The sequence below is a fragment of the Rhamphochromis longiceps genome, linkage group LG3 (assembly GCF_057381845.1).
Source record: "Rhamphochromis longiceps isolate RC_006_pf linkage group LG3, R_longiceps_female_GT1.1, whole genome shotgun sequence".
NCBI lineage: Eukaryota > Metazoa > Chordata > Actinopteri > Cichliformes > Cichlidae > Rhamphochromis > Rhamphochromis longiceps.
Genome location: NC_140559.1, coordinates 45,953,112 through 45,979,075, shown reverse-complemented (window position 1 = coordinate 45,979,075; position 25,964 = coordinate 45,953,112). Strand labels below are relative to the sequence as shown.

Here is a 25,964-nt window from a genome sequence, read left to right as displayed (position 1 = left end):
TTGCCGTGGGACGCCAGCCAGCACACTGTCCATGAGCCTCTCGAAGGTCGCAGGAGCGTTGCAAAGGCCAAAACTCAGGACTTTGAACTGCCATAGTCCCCTGTTAGTGCAGAAGGCTGTCTTCGGTCTGGATTCCGGGGACAGTGGCACCTGCCAGTAGCCACTCCGCAGGTCCAGGGTGGAAAACCAGGAGGACCCGGCTACTAAGTCGAGGGACTCATCAATCCTGGGAAGGGGGTAAGAGTCTTTCTTCGTCACTTTGTTGAGTGGTCTGTAGTCCACACAGAAACGCATCCTAGGACTTTTTTTCTTAGGCACCATCACCACCGCGGAGGCCCACGGGCTATCAGATGGTTCTATGATGCCCGCCTTCATCATTTCACACAGCTCCCTTTCTGCAGCCTCCTGATGAGCCAGGGGCAGGCGGCGGGGGCGCACTTTAATAGGCTGGGCATCCCCGGTCTCAATGACGTGCTCTACCAAGTGTGTCAAGCCAACATCACTTTCTTTCAGGGCAAAAATGTCACTAAACTCTTTTAGTACCTGCCATAGACTCTCTTGCTGCTGTGGAGTCAGCCCCTCACAGTTCTTTGACCAGATACTCCTCACTGCTGAGAGCCTCTCCTCCTCCTCCTCCTCCTCCGCTCGCTGTTCTGCTGGCGGGTCTGCAGGGGTCTCTGCGGTGGAGGTGGACGCCGCGGCAGATGCTGTGCAGACCGGGGGAGGAATAAGCGGCACCTTCTTCCCATCAGGGAGTACGAGGAGGCCTTTGCCTAAGTCCAGTACACCACCAATGGCTCGTAAAAAATCCAGCCCAAGGATGCAGGCGTCCTGCACGTCAGCCACCCAGGCAGCATAAGACACACAGAGGTCCCCCACCTTGAACTGGAACACTCCCTTCCCTCTCATTGGGGCCAGATCACCGGTCACAGTCTTAAGTTGCACGTTAGTCGGTTGTACAGCAGCTCCGGTTGGGACAATATCGGGTCGGACCAGCGTTGCATTGGATCCCGTGTCCAGCAGGGCCGTACAGGACACCCCCGCAATCGTCACTGGAACATGGCAAAAGCCGCCAACCTGGGTCCAGCCCACAGTGATGGCCGCACCGGGTGGAGGTGGCGGTGGTGTGGGGATGTCGTTCTCCCAGGCCCGTGTACTCCCGCCTACACGGGCCCGTGGGCGTTTCCCTGAACCGCTGCAAGCTTGGGGCACTGCCTGATGAGGTGTCCGACTTGTCCACATCCCCAGCAGCTCTGAGGTCGGCGGTGTGGGCCAGCCCGAGGGGAAGGCGACTGCAGCGAAGCTGTCTGCACCAAACTGCACAGGCCCGCTGGCGTCTCCATCTGTTCCACAGGTGCTGACACAGCCCTCACCACGTGTGCGTCGTCAGCGCCCCCAGAGGATCCTGCAAGCATCTCCCTCTCCAACGCTAGCTCCAGGGCTGCACTGAGTGTGGCCGGCCGAGCAAGCTGAGTTTGCATGCGGAGCTCTTTAGGGCTCAGGGCCTGCAGGAACTGGTCCCGAGCTAACTCCGCCTGCACTGATGGTGGCATGCTGTCATACGCCCTCCGGCAAAGGCACTCGACTTCATGGGCCAAAATGCGGAGGGGCTCACCTGGCAATCTGCGTCTGTTGTGGAACTCCGACCTCAGCAGCACTGGTTGGTTATACTGCCCGAAGCGCCTCTGAAGTGCTCCGACCAGAGCATTATAATCTCCCCTCTGCTCCTCGGTCAGCAGCAGCAGGCATGCAGCTGCATCCTCACACAGGCACAAAGCCAATTGGAGAGCTTTATGTTCCTCAGACCAGCCAGCTGCAACAGCTAACAGCTCGAACTGTGCGATAAACACTTCCCATGGCGTCTTGCCGCTGAACTTAGGCGTTTTTATATTCGCTGCAGCTTGCTGGGCGCCGCCATGTTTGTTTACATCACGTGACGGCGCGCCAAGCGAGGTCGACTCCTTCCCGCCGGAATCGCGGCCGCTGTGCGAACAGTTCCCGAGCCTAGTCAAACCTGGAGAAAATCCAGCCTCGGCAGACAGCCACAGCGCCGTTTCCCTCACTCCATGGGCGGGCGAGCGCGGACGAACCTCCCTCTCCTCCGTCTCCTTCTTAATCCTGCCCGGCAACATCCTCGTCTCGTAACGGCAAGCGTCGCCGGCAACAGGGTCTCGGGCGTTCTGGGGTTCTTTTTTCTTTTTTCACTTCTGACACCAATGTAACGTTCACAAGAACCAGACGGTTGGGGTCTCAGTTTGTCCGTTTATTCGGCACATAAGCCAGCGGGTTGTTAACTCAGGGGGAGCGCTCTCGAACTCCACCTCTCTTCAGCCTGGCACACACACAGAACTACCAGGTCCCCCCACCCCTTCCTGTACACCACCCTCACTACTTCCTGCAGCCCAACCAAACATGAATCTTAAAGGAACAACAACAGTGTGCAGAGAAAACCAACATGTCACTGTCCAGTAACACTTAACCATCGTTACAGTATCATTCTTTTCAGCACAATCTCACGTCTGAATTTACAGTTATTTTTTCAATGACATGCTGAATTAACACAACTGATATGAAATCACACAGAAAGATTAAAACTGAGTATGAAAATGTTATTACCAAAGCTTTCCCCCCTTCCTACATAACCAAATCCCACGTGTTACCAAATCATTTCTGTTGGTCAACATGGTACACTTTTACACCAATCCGGTTGTTCAGTCTGACGTCACTAGCCGTGTCTGGGCCTAAACTCCGCTGCAGGTCCATATATCAAACGATCACTATGGCATTACTGAGAGTTGAAAAACTGTCTAAAGTCTTTCATCTTTAATAAAATGATCAGCGTTCTGCTCTACCAGGTGTAACAATTGAGTTTAACATCCAGCCATCCATGAAAACGGAATTTATGACATTTAACAGAGTTAGACGTTAGCAGGAAGTTAGCTCGCTAGCTTCCATCTAAATACAGTATAGCATGTCCTGACTGCGGGGTTTTGGAAACAAATTAAAACGTACAGCTCTGTTATCACTTCCAGCATAAATGAAGTCAGAAAACTAAACAGCAGTGACGTTTGTAGGGTTACTGAAGTTTGGCTAGCTGGTATATAATGATGTGCTACGTGACCGCTAGCGACACAGCTATGTTAGCATAATATAAACAAGCTTTTTTTCCACTCGATAAAAGTTAACGTGAGTGTTGTCGGTGGTCAGGAACAAATGTAATTGCATGGCAGGATGCTGTAAAAGGACCAAACTTCAGCCAGGAGAACAACTGAGATAATCCATCCACAATACGAGGTTAGTCATTCATATACTGCTGCATGGGCTGGGCTGTACATCCTAAGGTTTTAAAAACTGAGCTTAAATAAATGATTAGCGGTAATAAAAGCCGAGGGAGGTCAACAGTGATCACTGACTGTTTTAGGAGCTTTTTGAGATTAAATAGAAGAAAATACATAACATTAAACATGTTAACAACACAAAAGCCATATTAAACGCAGACTACTTTAGACCCGGAAGTAGGATTCGTCACGTCATCACTTAACGACCGAATACTGTTCACTGGTTTCACCATACTTAAGCTATTGTGCAGAGGTCTGGGGCAATAACTATAAAACCACATTACATTCACTTTTTACTCTTCAAAAAAAAAAGGCAATTCGAATCATCCACAATGCAGGTTATAGGGAACATACAAACTCACTATTTTTGCAGTCTGAAATATTGAAAATTGACGATCTAGTGAAATTCCAAACAGCACAAATTCTATTCAAAGCAAAAAATAAAGAACTTTTTTTTTTGAAAGAAGAAAGTTATAATTTAAGGGGTTTTTGTAACTTCAAAACAATGAAGGTACGTACTACAAGAAAAGGCTATTGTGTTTCAGTTCATGGAGTGAAACTATGGAACAGTCTGAATATGGAATTAAAGCAATGTCCAAACATAAAACTGTTCAAAAAGAGTTATAAAAATATGATCTTCTTGAACTATAAAGAAAAGGAAAATATTTAAATTAAGTAAATGTCTCTATTTAAAAACAAACACAAAAAAACTCATGATGTGATATTATAGTATATAGTATATCAGAAATCTGTTCACTATTTTTATTACAAATTATATCAGTAAGGAAGCTGACTAAATATTAACTGATAATTTATGGCAAAGGGGTGGGATTAAATAAGTGTTTACTTCTTCCCACTCCTTTTCAACGTGTAAATTCATCAGAATGTTTTTTTGTATGTAATTTGTATAGTATTTTTTTCTCTCTTATTTTCTTTTCTAAATGTACTTGTATATTGTTCACATGTTGAAATAAATTACCAATCAATCAATCCATCAATGTACTCTCTGCAGTGTTTAAATGCTTACATATACACACACTGTCCCTCCACACATACGACTCGGTTCTGCTTCTATGCCCCATCTTTGTTTACTATTTCCCACTGAGGCTTCTAGACTTCTGATTGGCCAACATTTCTACACGGTTAGTAACATATCGCCGCCTGTTGCTTTGGCATGTTCATAGCAGCGTTTTTGCTTCATTTTTGCGTTTACGTGTGGACGGGATTCTTTTTTAAAATGAAAATGGAAAACCTCAGTTTTCCGGGTTCTTTCTCAGGTACAGCTTTTAGGGTTAGGAGATTTTAGGCTCAGGAGCTGAAGTGACGAAGCAGCAGAGTCTTCTTCCGGAAAAGCCCAAAGCACTTTCTCTTCTTTTTCAGGCACCGTTCCTGCAGATCTTTGTTCTGTACTGAGGTTGGTCATCTCACTGAAAAGTTCCTTATGCTGCAGCTCCAGTGTGTGGGACCGTTTCTCCAGTTCTTTCAGTGCTTCTTGCTTCTCTTGGTCCTTTTCTTGAAGTTCTTTGTTTTTCTTCCAGTTCTTTATAATTCTTATCCTGTGCTTTCTTTGATGTTGTCATTTTTTAGTTGTAATTTCTCATGCATGGCTTGTAATTTCTGACGTCTCTTCTGCATTTCTTCAAGCATGTCTTTATGTTTTTTCTCCTGACATTGTTTCTCCTCCCACATTTCAGTATTTGTGTACTGACTTTATCATAGAGTCCTTGCAAATGTGTATTTTAGGTCACCATTTCTTGGGTATTGCACTCAATTTCTGTGCATTTTGTCTCCAGTTGTTTCTCTGCTCAAATCCAATGTTTTTCTCCTTCATTATAAAATACCTCAAAGTCAGAATTTTTCTTGTCAAAGTCGTGGAGAAGATCCTGCATCTCTCTCTGTGTCTCTTCCAGTTGTTCCTTCTCTTTCAACATCTCTGTTTCTTCTGAGTGCTTCATCAAACATCACATTGTTCATATTTTTTTCTCCATGTCTTCATCTTGCTGTGTTGCCTCTTGCTTTTCCTTCTCTTTCAGCATTTGTGAATTTTTTTTGACGAGCTGCATCAAACATTGTGTGAAAGCCTTGATTTTTCTTTTCCATGTGTTGGAGCTTGCATTGCATCTCTTGATTTACAGCTTCCATTTCTTGAATTTTGTACTTCATCAGCTGGCATGTTGCCTCCTGCTGTTCTTTGTCTTTCAGTGTTTGTGTATTTTGTCGCTTCATCCAACATTACTCTCAAGCCTTTCACTATTTTTTCTCTGTGGCTTGGAGTTTGCAATGCACCTCTTGGTGTATAGCTTCAATGTCTTGAAGCTTGCAGTGCATCTGTTGTTGTATTGCCTCCCGGTCTTCCTTCTCTTGGAACAATTGTGTATTTTTTTGTTCTGATTCCACAGTGTCATCTCTCTCTCTCCCTTTTTCCTTCCAACTGCTGTCAGATTCTACAACATGGTCTCTGCAGATGACCACACATGTGCAACACACACAAACATCCAATACACCATGATAGCCTTCGCCCAGTCTCCCTTGTATGCAATATTAGGTCCAATACCAAGCGCGTTTATTTTTCCTGCTATAACAGTTACTGTTTAATTTTATTTTATACAGTATTTTATTAATGTTGTAAAGTCTGTTATTCTATTTTATCTTATTCTATTATGTTTTTCTTAACTTTTACTGCTCTTTAACTTGTACTTTCTGCCATGAACAAGAAATTTTCCACGCGTGGAAGTAATAAAGATTTGTCTTTTCTTATCCACAGTATTCCTAAGTTCGCACCATTACCCCTGATTCATAGCAGAAGATGGCTTTTTACTTCCACTTGCGCTATTGTTGACAATTGCGGGGTTACACCTTCACTGTCGATAAAGGTTTCTCTCACTGCAGTTTCTTTTACTCAGCATCAATGGCAACACATGGTTGGTGGATACACAGAGATGTTTTAAAAGCAGTAAGGACAGTTCAGTAGTGTGGCGTTATTTTTGTGCCTCTATTCTGATTCCACAGTATTTCCGCAGTATTTACTATTCTAATTTGCCTCTTGGCCTTTTTGGACCCTCGGATAAGCAATTGCTCATGGACACATAGCAGGGGAACCTCTGAAAATGATTTTTATCTACAAGAGAATTTTGAAAAAGGAACACGCTCTATAATGTTGCAAAAATCAGAGCAGTTATCAACTCAGTTGGATCATGACATTAGTTTCATGCATGTTTTGCCCAGAGACTTACCTAAACTTCAGTCTATTCTGGCCTTGCATACTTATTTCATTTGCCCATTTAATGGAGGTTTCAGCTCGGGTTCAACATATCAAAGCATTGAACCCAAATCAAAGGCGAAACAGAGGTTGTTGATTGTCTTGCTTCTACTTTTGTCAGGAAATGTGCAACCAAATCCTGGCCCTGAACTGCAATATTCCCAGACTCCTTCTGATTTTAAAATAATGTCTGGTGTCAAATATATTCATCTTAATGTGCGCAGCCTACTACCGAAGATGGACATGGTCAAAATTTGGGTTAAATCTACAGATGCAGATGTTGTTATAATTTCTGAAACTTGGTTAACTAAATCTATTACTAATGAAGACATTAACATATATGGGTACAATGTATATCGCACTGATAGGCCAAAAAAAGGAGGCAGTGTAGCTATTTATGTCAAATCAAGATTTAATGCTTCGATTGTTCTGTCCCAATCGATATGCAAACAAATAGAGTTTTTGGCCTTGAATGTAGATATTGCTAATACTTTTTCGATAACCATTGCTGGGTGTTACAGGCCCCCATCTGCTTCAAAAGAGGCACTATCTTCATTAAAGCACCTTTTGGCTAAACTAAATTATACTGAACTACTAATGGCTGGAGACTTGAACTGGGACTGGCTAAATGCAACTTCTGGTGAATTTAAAGAATTCTGCGATTCAATTAATCTTACCCAGCTAGTCTATCTTCCTACCAGGCCAAATCTTAAATGCCCTGAAAAGTCTACATTAATTGATTTGGTTTTAACAAATGTACCTCATAAATTCTCTTCACTTGGTGTTTTCTGTAATGACCTAAGTGATCACTGTGTCGTTGCTGTTTGCAGAAATGCTAAAATTCCAAAATGTAAGCCACGCATAGTGTGCAAAAGGAATCTTAAACAATTTAATGAACAGGCTTTTCATCATGATTTGTCATTAGTTAATTGGGAAAAAATCGGACTATTACCAGATGTAGAGCTAGCTTGGACATATTTTAAGGAAAGTTTTATGGGAATTGTTAATAAACATGCCCCCTTACGGAAAGTTAGAATTAAAGGTCGAGAAAATCCTTGTTTTCGCAGACACTCGCAGATAGCATACACAAGCGTAATAGAGCATGGGACAAGGCGAGACAAACAGATACTTCCACTGATTGGTCTGTTTTCAAACAGCTTAGAAATAAATGTACTTCTCTTATTAAAAAGGCCAAATCTGAATACTTTTTGTCTGTCACCACTGAGAACCTCAATGATCCACAGAAATTTTGGAAAGTAATCAAGTCTTTTTCCGCCAATAAAATGACTCAAACCTTTCCTAAATCTGTTGTAAAAGATTCAGTCTCAATTAATGATAAAACTGAAATTTTGAATTGTTTTAATGAACACTTTCTATCAGTGGGTTCCTTGTTTGCTTCTGCAGAAACTTTTTTAACAAATACTTGCCCAGAACTCTCTATGTTTTCTGGAGACTGTTTTAACTTTGTACCTTTTAGTGTTTATGAAGTGCATAAAGCTTTAAAGGCTTTGGATCACAGAAAACCTCCTGGTCCAGACTTGATGGAACCTTATTTTTTGAAGTTGGCAGCTGATTTTATTGCAGAACCACTCTCAATTCTATTTAATTTTTCAATTAAAACCAAAGAAATTCCATCGGTTTGGAAATCAGCTTTCGTTTTGCCTTTATTGAAAGGAGGTGATCCATCGGTGTTGACTAATTATAGGCCAATATCAAATTTGTGTGTTTTATCCAAAATCCTGGAATCTCTAGTTTGTGACCAGTTGAAAGAGTTTTTGTACTCTAATGATATTGTCTCCAAATTTCAGTCAGGCTTCAGGAAAAAACACAGTACTAACACTGCCACTATGAAAGTGATAAATGATATTATTGTGGCACTTGATAAGAAATTGTACTGTGCGTCACTCTTTATTGACCTCTCAAAAGCTTTTGACACTGTTGATCATGCAGTCCTAAAAAACAGACTGCTCAGCCTTGGATTGTCAGAACATGCATTAGCGTGGTTCTCAAATTATCTGAAAAATAGAACCCAGTGCATTAAACTTGAAGGTCTTTGTTCTAAATTTGTTGCTGTCCACAAGGGGGTGCCACAGGGCTCAGTTTTGGGTCCCCTTCTGTTCCTTTTATATATCAATGACTTGGGTCAAAATGTCTCAGACACAAATTTGCATTTTTATGCTGACGACACAGTTATTTACTGTTATGGATCATCTCTTGCTCAGGCCATTGAAACTTTACAGAAAGCCTTTGTTGCTTTCCAGCATTCACTTATTCAGCTAAAATTAGTTCTCAATGCTGACAAGACTAAGCTAATGTTGTTTTCCAAGTCAAAGAAGGTCCCGGAGCCTATTCCAGTGGTGTCCACCCTTGAAGGAAATGTCATAGAGATAGTTCATGAATATAAATACCTTGGTGTCTGGATTGATGACTCCTTCACCTTTAAACCACATATAGAGAGACTAGTAAAGAAACTGAGACTTAAACTTTTTTCTTCCGTAATAAACAGTGCTTTTCTTTTGCAGTAAAAAAACGTCTTGTCACTGCAACCTTTTTATCTGTGTTAGATTATGGTGACATTCTGTATATGAACGCTTCTTCTTCATGTCTTCTAATGTTGGACACGATGTATCATGCTTCCTTGAGGTTTATTACCAATTGTAAATACCTGACCCATCACTGTGATTTGTACTTAAGAGTAAAATGGCCTTCTTTGGCCATTAGAAGACAGGGGCATTGGTACACTTTTATTTACAAAGCTATGCTTGGATTGCTGCCTCCTTATATTTGTACTTTGGTCACAAGGACAAATAGTGGTTCTTACTCCTTGCGCTCAAATGATCAGCTGCTGTTGTCTGTTCCCCTTGTCCGCACAGAGCTGGGTAAGAAAGCCTTTGTCCACTCTGCGCCTTTTTCGTGGAACATGTTACAGAAAGACTGGAAACTAACTGAATTGTTGTCTTTAAATGTTTTTAAAACTAAACTCAAAGGCCTACAGGCTGCCTCAATAATGTGTAATTGTTTTGTGTAATTTTAACTTTGTTTGTTCGTATGTATTTGTCTTGAAATGTGCTGCCTCTTGGCCAGGACTCCCTTGAAAAAGAGGTCTTTGATCTCAACGGGACATTCCTGGTTAAATAAAGGTTAAATAAAAATAAAAAAATTCTGAACGCACGTGAAAAAAAATGTGAGCCCACGTAAAAAAAATTTCAGGTGTAAGTGTTGCATTTTAAGGAGAAATTTATTTTGAGCAAAGAAAAGCTAAATTTGAGTGAACAAAATTCATTGCTGCGTGCAAAAAATGTATTTCAGTGTTTGCTATTATCCATATACACCAAGCCTCTTCAAATGGTGGCCTGCGGCCCACATGCGGCCCAGAAGCAACCTCCGAGTGGCCCTGCCCATGGTCCTAGCAGAAACACAGAGAAAACAAAAATATATATGTAGAAAATACAGCATAGTGTGGACTATGAATGCAACACTCCTAGTAGCCTAGCAATATTCCACCCACAATGCACTGTGTTGTAAACATATCAAGCTATCATCGTAATGTATGATGCGACAACAGCATGTCGTTTTCAATCCACAAGCGTTAAATTGACAATGAAAACCGTCGGTTTAACCCTGCCTGGACTGACAAGTACTTATTCATTTTACCGCAAAATCCAAATGCCAAACCAATGTGTTTAATTTGCAGTGAGTGTGTTGTGGTACTTAAAGATTACAATTTACGAAGACACCACAATGACAAACACCAGACTTTCTGCAAAAACTTTCCAGAGGGATCTCAGAAGAGAGCTGCAAAAGTACGGAGTTTAATTGCATCTTACAACCAGAGCTGTACTACCATGGTGAGGTCATGTACAGCCCAAGAGAGAGCTGCAGCAGCTTCCCTTCGTGTTTGCTGGATCCTGGCAAAGAAGAAAAGACGTTACACAGATTCTGAAAGAGTGCATACTGGCCGTGGTGGATGAGGTGATAAACGACGAAAAAATTAAAGTGAGTGTGACATCTGCTATTGAAAACGTGCCCCTGTCAGACAGTTCAAATATTCGTAGGATTGAAGTTCTGGCTTCATATGTGTTTGAAATGCTGTTAGGCTACGTTCACACAGCAGGCGAAAGCGCATCAAATCCGATTTTTTTGACCCTATGCGACCCATATCCGATCATGGTATGACAGTGTGAACGGCACAAATCCGATATTTTCAAATCCCATCTGGGTCACTTTCGTATGTGGTACTGAATCCGACACATATCTGATGTTTTAGAAGGCGACTGCTGTTTGAACGGTCATGTCGCATTAAACCCATCTTTTACGTCACTGACACAAGACAGACGCCAATTATCAGCTCCAGGAGAAGCGCCGGAGAAGACATCGCGAACGCTTCCTGGCCATCCAGTGTAGATGTCAGTGAAACTGTTGGGAAGACAACATTGGAGAAACTTGAACATTTTATTTGTACTGTATAATCTGCAGATTCTGACAGAAATCTGCAGCTATCCTTTGAAGCACTGCTCCTCTCTAAAACAGCAATAAGGATAATTATTAGGTTATTTACATTATTATGTAAATAACAAAATAACTTAAAGCAAAAATTGGGAAACATGAAGTCCGAAGTCTTTATATTAAGGCCATCAGTCAAACAATACTGTTTGGTCTGGGTCAAAACAGAGCGCGTTGTGTGTGACGTCTTCTTTTGCGCATGCGGGCCGCTTTGAGGGTTCACACTAGAGCACGTTTGCTGTCGCATTTTATTTGTAGTGTGAACAAGCAGACAAAAAAATCGGATTTGATCAAAAAATCGGAATTGAGCTTTAAGACCTGCAGTGTGAACGTAGCCTTAGATGACCTGGAGAAAACTGATGTAATGTCTATAGCAGTAGATGAGTCCACAGACAGAACTGATAATGCACAGTTGTGCATATATGTCCGTTTTTTTGATGGCAAATGCTTCCAAGAGGAACTGCTCGGCTTACTGCCACTAGAGGGACACACAACTGGCGAAATAATGTTTGAGAAGATTTCAGCTTTGGTCTGGATATTTGAAGCGTGTCTGTATGCTTGTGACGGATGGGGCTCCATCCATGGCAGGAAAAGTGAGTGGTTTGGCAGCGCGGTGGTTGGCTGTTGCACCTCAGATGAGAACCTTACACTGCATTGTTCATCAGACTGTGTTGTGCACGAAACTAAGCGCAGAGCTCAAAACGACAATGGACACCGTGATGGCTACAATTAATTTTATTCGCTCAGCATCAAGCCTCCAGCACCGCTTATTCCGCATGCTGCTCTCAGAAATGTCTGGTGAGCACCATGAGCTGCTACTGCACAATGATGTCAGGTGGCTGTCCAAAGGCAGGGCACTCGAGCGTTTCTGTGATCTCAAAGAGGCGATCACAGCTTTCCTCTGCAACAGCAGGCAAAAAAAAAGCAGAAACATACTTGAATCGCATAATGGACAACAGCTTCATGGCCAATGTCTGCTTTCTGACTGACATATTCAAACACATGAATGACCTCAGTGTGGGACTACGAAACAGAGGCAAAACTGTCACTGAACTTGTGGAACAGATGCGTGCATTCCAAGTCAAGTTGAACCTTTTCTAAACTGACTTGAGCGCAGGCCGGTTGCTGCATTTTCCAACACTCCGCAAATGCATCTCATCACCGACACAAATCACGGATGTGATGACTGATTTCATTGCGAGGTTGAAAGTAGGGCTGCCACGATTAGTCGACTAGTCACGATTACGTCGACGCCTAATTTAGTAGTCGACGCGTCGTTTAAATGCCGTAAAATCCTGAAAGGTGCAGGAATAACAGTAGGATTCAAGAGTGTAATAACAGACTGAAACAGAAGATGGCCGAAATGCATCTACAAGGATACCGTTAAACGCCAAAGACGAAGAAGAAGCAGTCTCCGTTATCATGGCTACTCAGCAACAGAACTCGAAAGTCTGGGAGCATTTTGACAAAACAAAAGAAAAGAAGGTCCAGTGCAAAATCTGCAAAATGGAACTTGCCTTCCATGGCAGTACGACGGCGATGCACGAGCATCTAAAAAAGAAGCACGTCGTGGCATCCGACGACGAAGTGGTACAGTCATCTTGGTAAGCTAATTGGCTAGTTAGCTGCTAACATTATCGTAAACAACAAGCTAATTATTTGTGCTGTCAGCGTTAATCTCGTTAATATGATGTTAACGCCATAACCGCATTAACGCGACAAATCCCCGTTAGCGAGTCCCGTGCAGCCCTCGCACCGCGTTGTTGAGCTAACGGGGATTTGCCGCGTTAACATCGTATTGACGAGATTAACGCTGAGACGTTACAGGACTGCTAAAAAAATACGTTCGTCTTCAGTGGACGACTTTGTCACTAAGCCAACAACATGTACACCTCGACAAGCAGATGTCCTGACTGAATCAATCTTGAACATGTTGGTGACGGACATGAGACCCCTGTCTATGGTTGATGATCAAGGTTTCAAAGAGATGATCGAGCAGTTCAACCCAGATTAACATGATAACTACCTACCAGGCCGATCCCACTTCACCAAATTGATGGAAAAGAAATATGATGCTACCTTTGAGAAGGTTGGTCTCTCTTTCTCTCCACTCTCTCACACCACAAACACAAAATAGCAATTTGTATTAGAATTTAATACATTTCATGATGAAATAATATTAAGAGCTTGCTGACTGAGCAACCAATAAATTAATCTTGGTTAAAGCATGTAATGGAAAGTTGTTGTTTTTTGTTTTTTACTGATATGTTGAATGTTTATTGTTTAACATACGTAACTGTATTTGATGTAAATGAATTATTCAATTGGTAAATTTAAATCTTGATGCATAAACTGACAAGCATTATTAATAATGAAAAAATATACTGTAATATATTTCACTAATGCTTACTATTGTTCCAAATCATCTCATATCTTTAGGTAAAGCAGACCCTTGGTGGTGTCAAAGGTTTCTTCACCCTGACTGCTGATATCTGGACCAGTCTTGCAACAGATTGGAAGATGAAGAGCTTCATCCTTGATACCATGCCTCTTGAGGAGAGGCATACTGGTGCCAATATAGTGACATGGATGGAAGAGGTGCTAACAAAGCTTGACATCTTGCCTGCCAAAATAAAAGCAGTAGTACCAGGGCTCTAGACTAACTTTTTGACATGGGCGCACCGGTACGCCTAACTTTAAAAATTTAGGCGTACCGGCACAAAAGTTAGGCGCACTCAAATTTTTCAACCGCATCGCTTAACACCGCAGTTTTACATGTGCACTTTCTTTGGGGGGGGAAGTCCATACAGACAATATTAATTTCTAAATTATTAACTAACAAACTTGTGCTTAAAGTGCTTTGTCAATATTGTAGAAAATGTTAAAAACGTAATCATCATCTTGGCCTCCTCTGACAACCTGTTTGCTGCTGTCTGCTGCTGAAAGGCCGTGGGGAGAGGGGACACTTGGGCAGTGCATTTACTGCAGCATATAATGGGTTTTCTGGATACACTGTGCTTTTTCAGCATTCAAATATTGATGGCACCGTGTCAGAGCACTGGCTATGAATTTCAGACAGATCAGGCCTTAACTTAACAAAAAAGTTATCAATAGTTCTTTTCATCTTTTCTTATTACCCACAGCTACAGTACATCCACTTCTCTCAGGCCTAGGCTGCTCACTAGGGCTGAGTATCATCACTGATTTCTATAATCCATTCAATTCCGGTTCTCAAAGTCCTGATTTGATTCAATTTAGCCTCAGACAGTCAGAAATATTATAATTCTGATCATTTATCAGTACTGATACACATGAGACTTCATCAGAATTGTGAAAATCACCGCAGATGCCTTTGTGTGAAAGTAACTGAGAATAAAACACAGGAAAACATGAAGGAGATTTTCCTGGTCTGGCTTTTTATAGCAGATAACCTTAAAAATATTCTGCAATTTTGCATAATTTTAAGAAATTTAAATTTCTTCAGTATTGAACAGCAGAAATTAGGCTTTCTTGTCCGAGGTCATTTAAGTGAAAAAAGAAAAAGCGCTGTAAACAACGCTAGACTGGTGGGTAATAAGCGAATGAATAATGCAGAAAACAGATTTGAGACGGGAAACTGTTCCTGAAGTACAGAGAGAGAGAGAGCTGTGCAGGAAGTGTGATTTTTATCGTGGTGGAAGCAAAACAGCAAAAGTCAGAGGGAATTCATGACGACATTGATCAAATGTGAAGCGCAGTTTGCTGCTTCTTTTGCTGCAGGCTCGGTGAATTTTGGTTGGAGAGAGGCAAAACCTGCAGCTCAGAATCAGCGCAAAAAGACGTAAACACAGCGCGGACCCGAAGAATCGCTAAGCTCCGACAGCGTGTCCGTGTTCAGGCCGTCGGGTGAGAAAGCCGAGAAAGACGAAGCTGATTCTGATGTGTTGGGTCCGCTCCGTGTTTAGGTCTTTGTGTGGAATCCGTTAATGAATTGATATCGCTTTATTCAAGCTACTCACCTCTCTCTTCCACCTGCACTTTCAACTGGACCACGGCCAATCAGAGAGGTCCCGCCCCTGACTATCTCTGATTGGTTTAGTCCACGATAGGGGCATAATGTGTGTCTGTTGTTGACCACAAGGAGAGTTACAGAGATTTTTTTTTTGTTACCGGAATATTTATTTTTAGTCGCACCACTGAAAAATTTGGTCGCATTTGCGACCAAATTGGTCGCACTCTAGAGCCCTGAGTACATGACAGTGGTTCCAATATGGTGGCAGCAATGCGACTGCTTGAAGAAAAACATGGATGGGCCTCTATCCGCTGTGCTGGACACACACTCCAGCTCATAGTCGATACTGCTCTCAAAGAAACCACCATCAGCAGAGCACTAGGTGCTGCTAGGCAGCTAGTGGAGCACTTTAAGAGAAGCGAGCTGGCTAGTACAAGACTAAAAATGAAACGGGAGCAAATGAATGTGAAGAAAATACACTGATCCAAGATGTCAGTACAAGATGGAATAGTACATTCCACATGATAGAGAGACTCCTCGAACAGCGCTGGCCTCTCACTGCCACTCTTTCAGATCCCGAGGTAACACCAAGGGGGAAACACTACTTCGACTTGAAGCCAGAGCAGTGGGTGCTGCTTGAAGAACTGAAACAAGGTTTGGCACCTTTTGAGACTGCTACTGTTTACCTTAGTGGACAGCAGTACACAACTGTTTCAGGTCTTCCACAGGTGGTCAAAGGGCTGACACGGGCTGTACACCAAAGCCACCTGGAGACGAGCTCAGGAAAATCTTTCATTGCCAGTGCAGAAAAAGGCATAACACAGAGATGTGGGAATATATGCACTTTCTCAGCAGACAAAGAAAACCCTGTTATTCTCGCAGCTGGCTTGGACCCCAGATACAGAAAGTTGAAGTTTTTGGCTCCTGAAGATGTCATCAGAGTGCAGGGGACTGTTGAAGTGCTTGCTGTCAAAAAAGCAAACACATGAGCATCCAAAAATGCAGACAGTCAATGGTTCAGGTAGAATTGAAAAGACTGCTCTGGACAACCTCCTTGAGTCTGACACAGACAGTCAGGGTGACAATGAGGAAGAAGCATCTAAGGAGGACCAAGATGTCCAAGTTGTTAGAAGTGAAGTTCAGCTGTACTTTAAAGAAGCCACACTTTATAAAAAGGATGATCCTCTTAAATGGTGGAGCGAAAATGAGGGACGTTTCCCCACACTATCAAAGCTAGCTAAATCTTTTCTGTGCATTCCTGCAACCTCCACCCCATCGGAGCGGATCTTCTCCACAGCAGGGAACATCTACACTCAAAAGAGAGCAAGCCTTTCTGCAGAACATGTAGAAAAGCTAACTTTCCTGGCTATGAACAATAATCTCGTGTAGATTGCTATACTGACTATATAGTCCCAAAGTTCAATATAGTTGTGAGGACTGAGCACAAAATGCTATTTTGTTATATTTGTTTTCGGTTTGCTTCAAACTAGAAATTTCATTAAAAGTCTAATAAACTATTATCTTGTCTTTATTTTTAGTTTCACATACCTTAAACACTTATAGCTGTAAGCTAATGATAGGTCTAAAAGAGCAGACGCATGCTGGTGCAATAAGCTGTACGTTTTACATCCAATGGATGCACGATCTGATTAGTCGACTAATCGCAAAAATAATCGGTGACTAGTCGACTATCAAAATAATCGTTTGTGGCAGCCCTAGTTGAAAGAGAACTTTTCTGGTCGACTAGATGGACTTGCTTTACCCACAGAGGTGATGAGTTTTGCCAGAGACCCATTTAGTGTTTCAACAGAAGGCGACTCCATCAGAGCAAAGGAAGTGGTCCCTTCCACTGACGAGGGGAAGTTCATACTTGAAGTTGTTGACATGCAGTCATCCTTAGCCATGGCACAGGATCTTCGCACTAACGGGCCTGCAAAGTTTTGGACTGATGTCAATACACAGCAGTTCCCTAACGTTAAGAAAGTAGCAGTCGTCATCCTCAGTATGTTTGGGTCAACGTACACGTGTGAATCAAGCTTTTCACACATGAACTCAGCAGCTCTCGCTCACTGACTGACAACACGCTTCACCACTCCATTCAGATTGCACTGACACCTTATGAGCCAAAAATTACAGAATGTGGATGTTTTTTTCTGCATCAATGAAATTTGAAAAATATGAGTGACTTTGCCAGTGTTTTTATTTCAGTGGTTTAGCTATGATTCAGGTGTGTTGACCCAAGGTCATATCTAAATCATGCAGGACACTGGCCCTTTGTCCAACACTGATATAAACAGACACTGTAGTACTTCTGTTAGTGTACATTTCCTCATTATGTTAAATCTTGAGGATTGACAGTGAGAAAGGTGGAATGCAGGGACAGCAAAGAACCTTGAACCCAAACGTCTAAGCCAGATAAACTTCAGACATCACAGGGTAGAGCAACAGTACAACGTGAACTCCCAGACTGCAATGACACAAACTCTCCCTAGCACATAATATCACCTTACACACACAAGACAGTGTGGGCAAAACACCAATGAAACCACTGCAGCAGTAAAGTTGATAAGCATTTTTTTTTCAGCCTCACCAAGCACACAGTTATGAACTAATCTGTAATCCATTCAGGGCGTTCTATCTTTCAAATTTCTGAAGAGCAACCATGGTAAAGAAAATGAAGTTAGAAATTGTCATCAGCTGAAAGAACAGGGCATGAACATTCCTCACATGGGTAGTGTTATCAGCATCCAGGAGCCATTGCGCTCTGCTAGTCCTGACGACATTGGAAAGAAAAGCATCTGGATACCTTTAGGTGGCTTGAAGACGTTTCACCTCATCTGAGAAGCTTCTTCGGTTCTAGGGTCAAATGGTGAAGAGCCCCAGATTACAGCCTGTGGGACTGTCCACCTGAGAGGGACAACGGACCCCCTAATGATCCTCAACCTAATCACATGAGCCAAGGTATGAAAACGAGCATGGGTCACAATCAGCCATGGTTTCGGGTGAACCCATTGTGAAACCGAGCCCCACCCTATCATTTGACTTATCGGGTCAAATGGCCCAGGATGTGAGTGGGCGCTAAGGCATCTGGGAAGGGATCTCAAAACTGGATTCTAGATGGCAGACAACCGTTGTCGTAAACCACCGCCTCTGTTCCACTGGTCGCTCCCCGTCAGTTTTAACTGCTCTTAAATTAACATAAGAAACATTTTTCACCACCAAATTCAGTTCAGTGATTGGGTCAATGGGTCGTTCAGTAGGTCGTAAAACTGGGTCTTTCATTTTGTCATTCAGTGGCAACAACAACTACATTTTAACACATGGTGGAATATAAATACCAAACTGACAACATTTACTGTTGAAAATAGTTCTGTATTTCTGTAATTTTCCAAGACAATAACAAAATGTCAAGAATGCACAACTAATTATTGTAGCTTTGAGAAAAACATTTGTTTCCACTTGAAGAGCACATTGTGGTTGAATAAAAAAAAAGCACTAATTGTTCAGTTGATTGCACTATATGTGCACTTTTTAAACACGTAACCTCTCTTCTACAAAAATATTTACATCGTGTAGAACAGAAGATAAAAACAGACCTGGAATCATTTACTCCCTCCAAATATGTACATCAAATTTCTACCTTAAAATAAAATTACATTGGGTAACGATCTTGATATCCCTGAGTTTACGCTTGTTTACAACATGCACAGTTATTCTGTATCACGGATGATATCCTCTCGTAAGTTGACTAGAGCAGCACATATCCTCAGAATCTTTCCTATTTTAGGAGCCATGCTTATGGGAACGATTTGTGAGAGTATTTTGTAGACTTTCAAACGTCTGATTGCTCGTTCAACGTGGATTCTTACATTTGCAATCCGACGCGTGTCTGTTACCTGTTCCTTAGTTAGTTGTCCACGTTTTTTTGTGAAAGAGGGTATTACTAATCCAACTTCTCTCTCAAAGAGCAAGTCTTTTAATGTTAAATCTCCACCTGTCATGACTTCATCACCAGGTTTAAGGTATGTTAACATTCCAGAGTCCATTGTGATAAATTTCTCACTACATTGACTGCCATATGCTGCAGACACAAACATGATTAGACCAGATGGTGCAACAGCAACCAAATATTTGACCGTGTTGCTTGAGTAGTAATGGCTGTACGATCGCCTTCTTGAGTCCAGATTTCTGGGTTTCTGCAAAAAGGTCTCACTGCAGTCTACAATGCACGTAGTATTTGGAAAGGTCTTCTTGAAGGCTGCAGGCATAGTTGCTTTAATAGTTTCTTTTGGCAGCCATGGAATTAATGGCCGGAAAACCTCCTCCAGTTTGTCCAACCAGTGTAAGATGATCTTGCTGGCCATGCTCTGTGATATACGAAACTGGCGGCTTAGGTCACCTATTACACGGTTACTCTTTAATTTCATAAGAGTCATGAGGACTTGATCTCGCACAGGCATTGTAAATTCATTGTCGTCACATCCTTCCAGTGTCGACACAAGAATGTTAAATGTTTCCAAGGCTATCCCAGTGTACAGCAAAGCGTCTGCATCATTTTGAAGAATGAAATATGCAACTTCATCACACTGAGTCATCTTATCCTGCACTTCTTTTCTGGGAGACCTGTTGCAGTACTGGTGATCTTGTTGTGAAGGATCCTCCCACTGTGTGTGGACTGAGTGCACATGTAGCTCAGGGGGTTGTTTGGAGATGCTGGCCTGGTCTAAGATGACTGAAGGTGCCACTGCGCAGTCTGAATAACACAAAAATACAATCAGATGTGCACTCAAAAAAAACCCTGTAAGCAATAAGAGAAACTGTCGAGTCGCACGTATTATATTTTTGAGGGGAATTTCTCATTCTATAATCTCTCACACACGGAAAATCAGAAACATTTTGTTTACATTTATAAGTCCCTGAAAATGTGTCAGAATTTTAGTTTTCATTTTTAAATGAAAATAAAAAAAATCACAAACTTTGGTTTGCAAAGGTTGCATTTAAATTATTTTACTTGGTTTTCATACAGTTGCAGTTGCTTTAAATACATGATAAAATAACTGCCTCTAATAACTCATTAGCATGTTCTTTATAAACCCAAACCTGAGACTTTCACAGCCATTGGGGCTAATGTCTATGGGACAAATAAATGAAGACATAGTTCTGTCAGCATGCGGCTGGTCTTAATTACTAACCATGGGCCTAAACTTTCTTTAAAATTAAGAATTAGCTGCTAATAACCTGCTAACATCCAGCCTAACACACTTGTTACTATAACCAGCTAGTGCCGACTAACGCCATTCACCATAGCCTACTATTTAGGAGAATTAGAATTGCATGATTAAAATGTGAAACGTGGACACACCACATTTACACTCACCAGGTAAAGATTCTGTGTCTTTGTTTGTGTTGCTGGAAGCTGTCTGACTCACAGTGGTCTGAGTGAGCTTTCTTCTTTTCTTAGGTGGGGGCCGATCATAGCCCAGACAATGCTGAGTTGCTGCTACTACCTCTGCCTCCACTTGTCCAACACAACTCTTGCCCACAGCCTCCATCACGTGGTGATTATGGTGTTGGTCTTCTATCGTGTCCATCTCTGGCAGCTCTTGTGCGCAGGCCTTACCCTCAGACTCTGCTGCTTCATTACCAAAGCCTGTGAGACACAATGAGTGCAAACATATGAGGTAAATGTTCACCAGAAGTCCAATGAAAAGTGCATGAATCGTCAAAAAGCTATATGCTGATTACCGGACAGTGAGAGAATTTTCTCTATCTTTGAAGTGGGGGGTTTGTATTTTCCTCCGACTGCTGCTCTTTGTTGTTTTCGTTGCATTCGCCGACGGTGCCGGTCCAAGCTTGAAGCAGGGATTTCAGAGTGCCCCATGCGTAGCGTTGGAACCCAGTCAGGATTAGTTTCATCCATTTCATAGGCTGGTTTGCCTGCAATAATGCCAAATAATTAGCAACTCTATAAATAGAACGTCGTTCTGCGAAAATAGTCATTCGTTGTTCTAATTTGCTATGACCTCGGAGCGCATCGAAAATAAAACCATTAGGCTATAAAGAGTACTTATTTAGAACTTACCCGAATGAAAATGTCTGGAACACACCAGCAGATATCTGGGGATGGCAGAGAATTGGATATCCGCTCGTCCCACAGCTGCTATCCATGCTAGACGCCTTCTTTTGGTAACATCCGATACATGAGCTCCCTCATTTTGCTTCCAGGCGGGGAAAGAATGAAAAGAAAGCCCATTTTCAAGCTTATTTCCTTGTCGGTCATGCGATCGAACATTACAGAAGACCACACAGCAAGTACGAACCATGGCTGATGTTATTCGTGTGCTTTAGCTTCTCTCAATTGTTAGCACTTTGTTTGGCCTACACAAATGGCGCCTCAACCAAAACTCCTATCCACGCCCCCTCCCGCGACGTCACGCTCAAAGCCCTATAAAATGAAGGGAGCAAACATAGGGGCTGTCTCGTACGTACTTGGCGTACTTGCGTTCACGTGTACTCGTGATACGTCATCAGTCGGAGACCAAGTACTGTTCCAAGAACGCGAAAAATTCCCGGATGTGTTCTCGATTCTCTTCGGAGGGTGTTTGAGTCTAAGGCTTCCAGCCACGCTAGTTTCCGATCCTCCTTCCGAGGCATAGCGTGCAGTGGGTATGGCGCTGGGCACGGACAGGCCTTTCGAAGTTGTTGATGCTCTAAGCAAAATATTTCTAACGCGTTTTTCAGTTTTCTTGAATTACTAGGGCAGCCGATAACAGCACACCTTAAACACGATATCATCCTCGAATAGGTAAAGCCGCTAATTACAGCACAAAATAACCGAATGTGTTGTTAGCAACAAGTGAATGCTAGCTCTCGCTTTGAGTAACCGGAAGTATTAAAGTGAACGGCGGAAGTACTGAAATCTGTGGATTTAAGAAAGCCATTGCCAAAGTGAATAATGCGGAGGCCAATTAAAAATCTGACGGAGCCCACCAAAACTAAAGCTTTATTTATTCAAAACAAATGTAAATGTTCCCAAAGATACTTATTTCAAGCCACAGATTTGACTCACATGTCCTGAATGTGCAGAAAGTTTTGAACATAAGCAGAGACATCCCAGACATAACCCCAACTAGAAGTATCTCGCCTCCCTTACAGCTGGAAATGGAAAGGATGTCATAAAAAGCTCCTGGAGGTGTAACGTGTTGGTGGTCTAATACTTCTGTTTCAAATTGTGCACGTGTACGTATATCTAACATCTTCAGAGTTCATCTTACGCCATAATGTACCAGAAATGGAAGTCAGGTTACTAAAAATGACTTTTCTGCTGCTTTCACAAACCTACTGTATACCCAGACCCAGCCCCTTGGGAGGCACTGCAGTTCATTACTAATTAATTAAACGTGAATTGTAATTGGTTGTTTAAATTCAAGATACGGTCAAATAGTCAGTTTTCCAAGTGCTGCAACCAGCTGCTCTCTTACTGCATCACGTATTTGGAGTCAGTGCTTTAAATTTGCATGTAAATATGTGTCAGATATGTGCAACTGACAAAACACCACGTTATCACACAGAGCAAATCTGCATTGTGTTTTATTTCTTGTTAAGAAATGCTGATTGTATTTTTTTAAATAAAAGAATCTGTAAATGAAGTAATAACCGCATCGGTTCTGTTTATTCTGCTGTTTAGTTTAAGTACCCTTTTCAGTGTTCATTCATTATGGGTAAAGTGCGCCATCTTGTGTACCGTCATGTGCAGTTCTATTTGAAAATGAACATTAGAAGGGATCGTTTATGCTCATTGGATCGGGGTTGGGCTTTTTTAGTGATCGGTTAAACAAAACTGAAGTGTCTGTGTGGACCAAAATTTTTAGGTAGATCATTTACTGATGTGTACAGTTGCGAGGTACCAAATTATGTTTATTGGAAAGGGGAACTTTCAACCCATTTGCATTTGTGCTCAGGGGAAGGGGGGGGGTGTCTTTGGTGCTGTTTGTGTGTTTACATTTTTGGCACTGTACAATAGAACCTCCAAGAAAAAGGACATTTTCATCAATCTGTAAACATTTTGATCTCATAATGCCAAATTAGGTCAGTGTTTTCCCTTTCCTGTTTCCATTTTTGCTCACTTGTCTTTGGAGTGAATTATGTTCCAATTCCTCCCTGAAGGAATCTTCAGGAAGGAATATTGTTATTTAGTTTATTATTAATTGATTATTCATTTTACTATATCACACAAATAAACTTAATTTTAACTCATTCAAACCGCTCATCCTTAATATACATAAACCCTGCTCTCACATACATGTACACAAGCACTCCCACTGTCACGAGAACTTATATTTCACGTTTTTCACTTTAACTTCCTTGCAAAGATGGGGTTTTTTTTGTAAATTGCTATGTTAGTCAATTATATATTTTTTGTTAAGATCAAATTCACTGGAATATAGACACAATATAGCACTTCATCACAACCTGGTAATGTGAAGCATTCATCACTCATTTGGTGTCCAGACATCAGAATGAATGAACTTACCGGTAGTTCAGTCTCTCCCCATGCTCTTTATCCAGGTTGCCTGCAGTGGTTTTTGAAATCCTGCAGATGTCGCTCTTGAGCGGCATACCAACACAGTGTCGACACAGCATGGGGAATGTGCCACAAACTCCACGAGGCGTCATCTACCCGTCACTAGCTGTTACTGTCATGTGGGGAACAACACAGAGATGAACAGAGTGCATTGACTCATTGTCACCGATACCCAATTTACATTCTGGACCAGTGTGTCCCAATCTTGTACAATAAGGCTAATTTGAGTTTTTGAACGCAAAACAGGCTCTTGACCTGCAACTCAGAGGAACACATGCAAAGCACATGAGTTCATGTATGTGCTTGATGGATTTCTATACTCTTTCCACCACTGAAAGCCAGAAGTGAACAGCAGAATTATGCACATTCGGTCAGATCTTCTGTACATTTATGATTTATTTTCAGGTGGTTTTCTACATGCATGTGCCTATAGAGACACTGTGGATGTGTACGAGGATGAGTAATAAGCACTTAACTGCAGTTAATAAAAGTATAAGGAGTTTCTAACAAAAACAAAATGCCTGAAAAACTAAATCAAAAACTGATTAAACAGGTTGTGTTTGATAGTAGTAAAGAAAATTGGCTCCATCTGCAAGGATGAAATGACCTGGAAGAGGGTGACGGACCTAATGGTACAGTGGGATGTTGCGGAGCACCCTGGAGTCATGCACTGACCCAGGAGGCAAAACCAGGCCAGCCCACATATGTATCCACGAAGCAGCCCTGATGGTCACAAACTGCCCGCAGGATTATGGAGGGGAACAATTTCCTGTTCCTGTAGCACTGACCATCAGGGCCACTGGGAGGCTTGATGCAGACATGGCAGCCGTCTATTGCACCAGCAGCTTTCAAAAAGACTCTGTGTCTTGCCAGCCCTGCTAACCCATGAGACACGACATCTAGTTCTTCAGGTTTCCGAGGGAGGCGGATGACCCGATGACGAACAGCATACCACCCCCGTCTATGACCCTGTGGATGATGCAGTGAACTGTGTAATGAGCTATTGCTGGAGCTATGGAGCTATGGAAACAACTCTGTAGGACGCTCCACGTGTCAGTCAGAAAAGAAAAACAAGACCTCAATTGTGGCACCCCAACCATGTGTCCCATCCTGGTTAATCAGATTCAGCAACACTTTTAGAGACTCCCTGCTCAGGCGAAAATCAGGTCTAGTGTCCTCATTATTAAAAAAATCTGTCCAGGACTGGGACACTCAGTTTAATCCTGCAGTACAGTGGTCCGGCCTGTTGAAGGAAAAAGTGGAAAATAACAGAAATTGTTTTATTCTTGTCATCATTATGAATGTTGCTGTTCTGGTTCTTTAAAAAAAGATTTTATGTGTAAATCATTATTTTGATTATTACAGTTGGGAACAGCAGGTGATGCAAATCTGAAGGCTAGACCGTCTCATGTACCTCTCACTTTTGGCATTCGTGTTATTGGCAGTCTTAGAAGGCCAATGAATTGGGACTCAGCTAATGTATGTCTGCAAATACTAACTAATCCTTCCTATCTGTTTCAATATGTACGCAATTATAAATGGTAAATGGCCTGTATTTGTATAGCGCTTTTCTAGTCCCTAAGGACCCCAAAGCGCTTTACACATTTAGTCATCCACCCATTCACACACTGGTGATGGCAAGCTACATTGTAGCCACAGCCACCCTGGGGCGCACTGACAGAGGCGAGGCTGCCGGACACTGGCGCCACCGGGCCCTCTGACCACCACCAGTAGGCAACGGGTGAAGTGTCTTGCCCAAGGACACAACGACCGAGACTGTCCAAGCCGGGGCTCGAACCGGCAACCTTCCGATTACAAGGCGAACTCCCAACTCTTGAGCCACGATTGCCCCAAATGTGCTTTACTTTTCCAACTGTTTTCAGAGGCTAACGTTAGCGTTTGTACTCAACAGTAAAAATAAGTCTACAACTTGGGCTCTTCCTCCACTGAAATCTAAAGGTGGAAGTAAAACATAAATTAAGAGATCGGGACTTTTATTAGAGTCTTAAACTATTCCTTTCTACCTGTACAGTTGTTGAAAGATTCTGTCAGTTTATGTAACAGCCTTCAGCTGTTTTAGCTAACTGGCACTCACAGCTAACTTCAAAAAATAAATCATGTTGAACCTAAAATTACCATCATAAAAATAAGTCATCAGAATATTCCACATTTATCTAGTAACCACAGGAGTTAGAAAAAGATAGCAACTTTTTCTACATGCATACATTTATTGGTGGAGTGTGTGTAAATGTTAATTAAAAGTGCTCTGGTATAGGTAGTTGATGGAGA

The 25,964-nt window shown here is 42.2% G+C and overlaps 1 protein-coding gene and 2 pseudogenes across 1 annotated transcript; 1 reads left to right on the top strand and 2 right to left on the bottom strand.

Annotated features, from left to right (window-relative positions):
• Positions 1-12,522: 12,522 nt before the first annotated feature.
• Positions 12,523-16,480, top strand: LOC146675004 (E3 SUMO-protein ligase ZBED1-like; annotated as a pseudogene).
• A 1,974-nt stretch (positions 16,481-18,454) lies between these two features.
• On the bottom strand, positions 18,455-22,542 carry LOC146675003 (uncharacterized). The gene is made up of 4 exons (XM_085399783.1): positions 21,174-22,542; positions 20,837-21,028; positions 20,469-20,741; positions 18,455-19,844 (listed from the first exon to the last, which is right to left on the bottom strand). The coding sequence occupies exons 1-4, from the start codon at positions 21,412-21,414 to the stop codon at positions 18,802-18,804; spliced, it is 1,749 nt and encodes a 582-aa protein (XP_085255909.1). The 5' UTR covers positions 21,415-22,542; the 3' UTR covers positions 18,455-18,801.
• Positions 22,543-24,220: 1,678 nt separating this feature from the next.
• Positions 24,221-25,105, bottom strand: LOC146675002 (uncharacterized; annotated as a pseudogene).
• Positions 25,106-25,964: the final 859 nt, after the last annotated feature.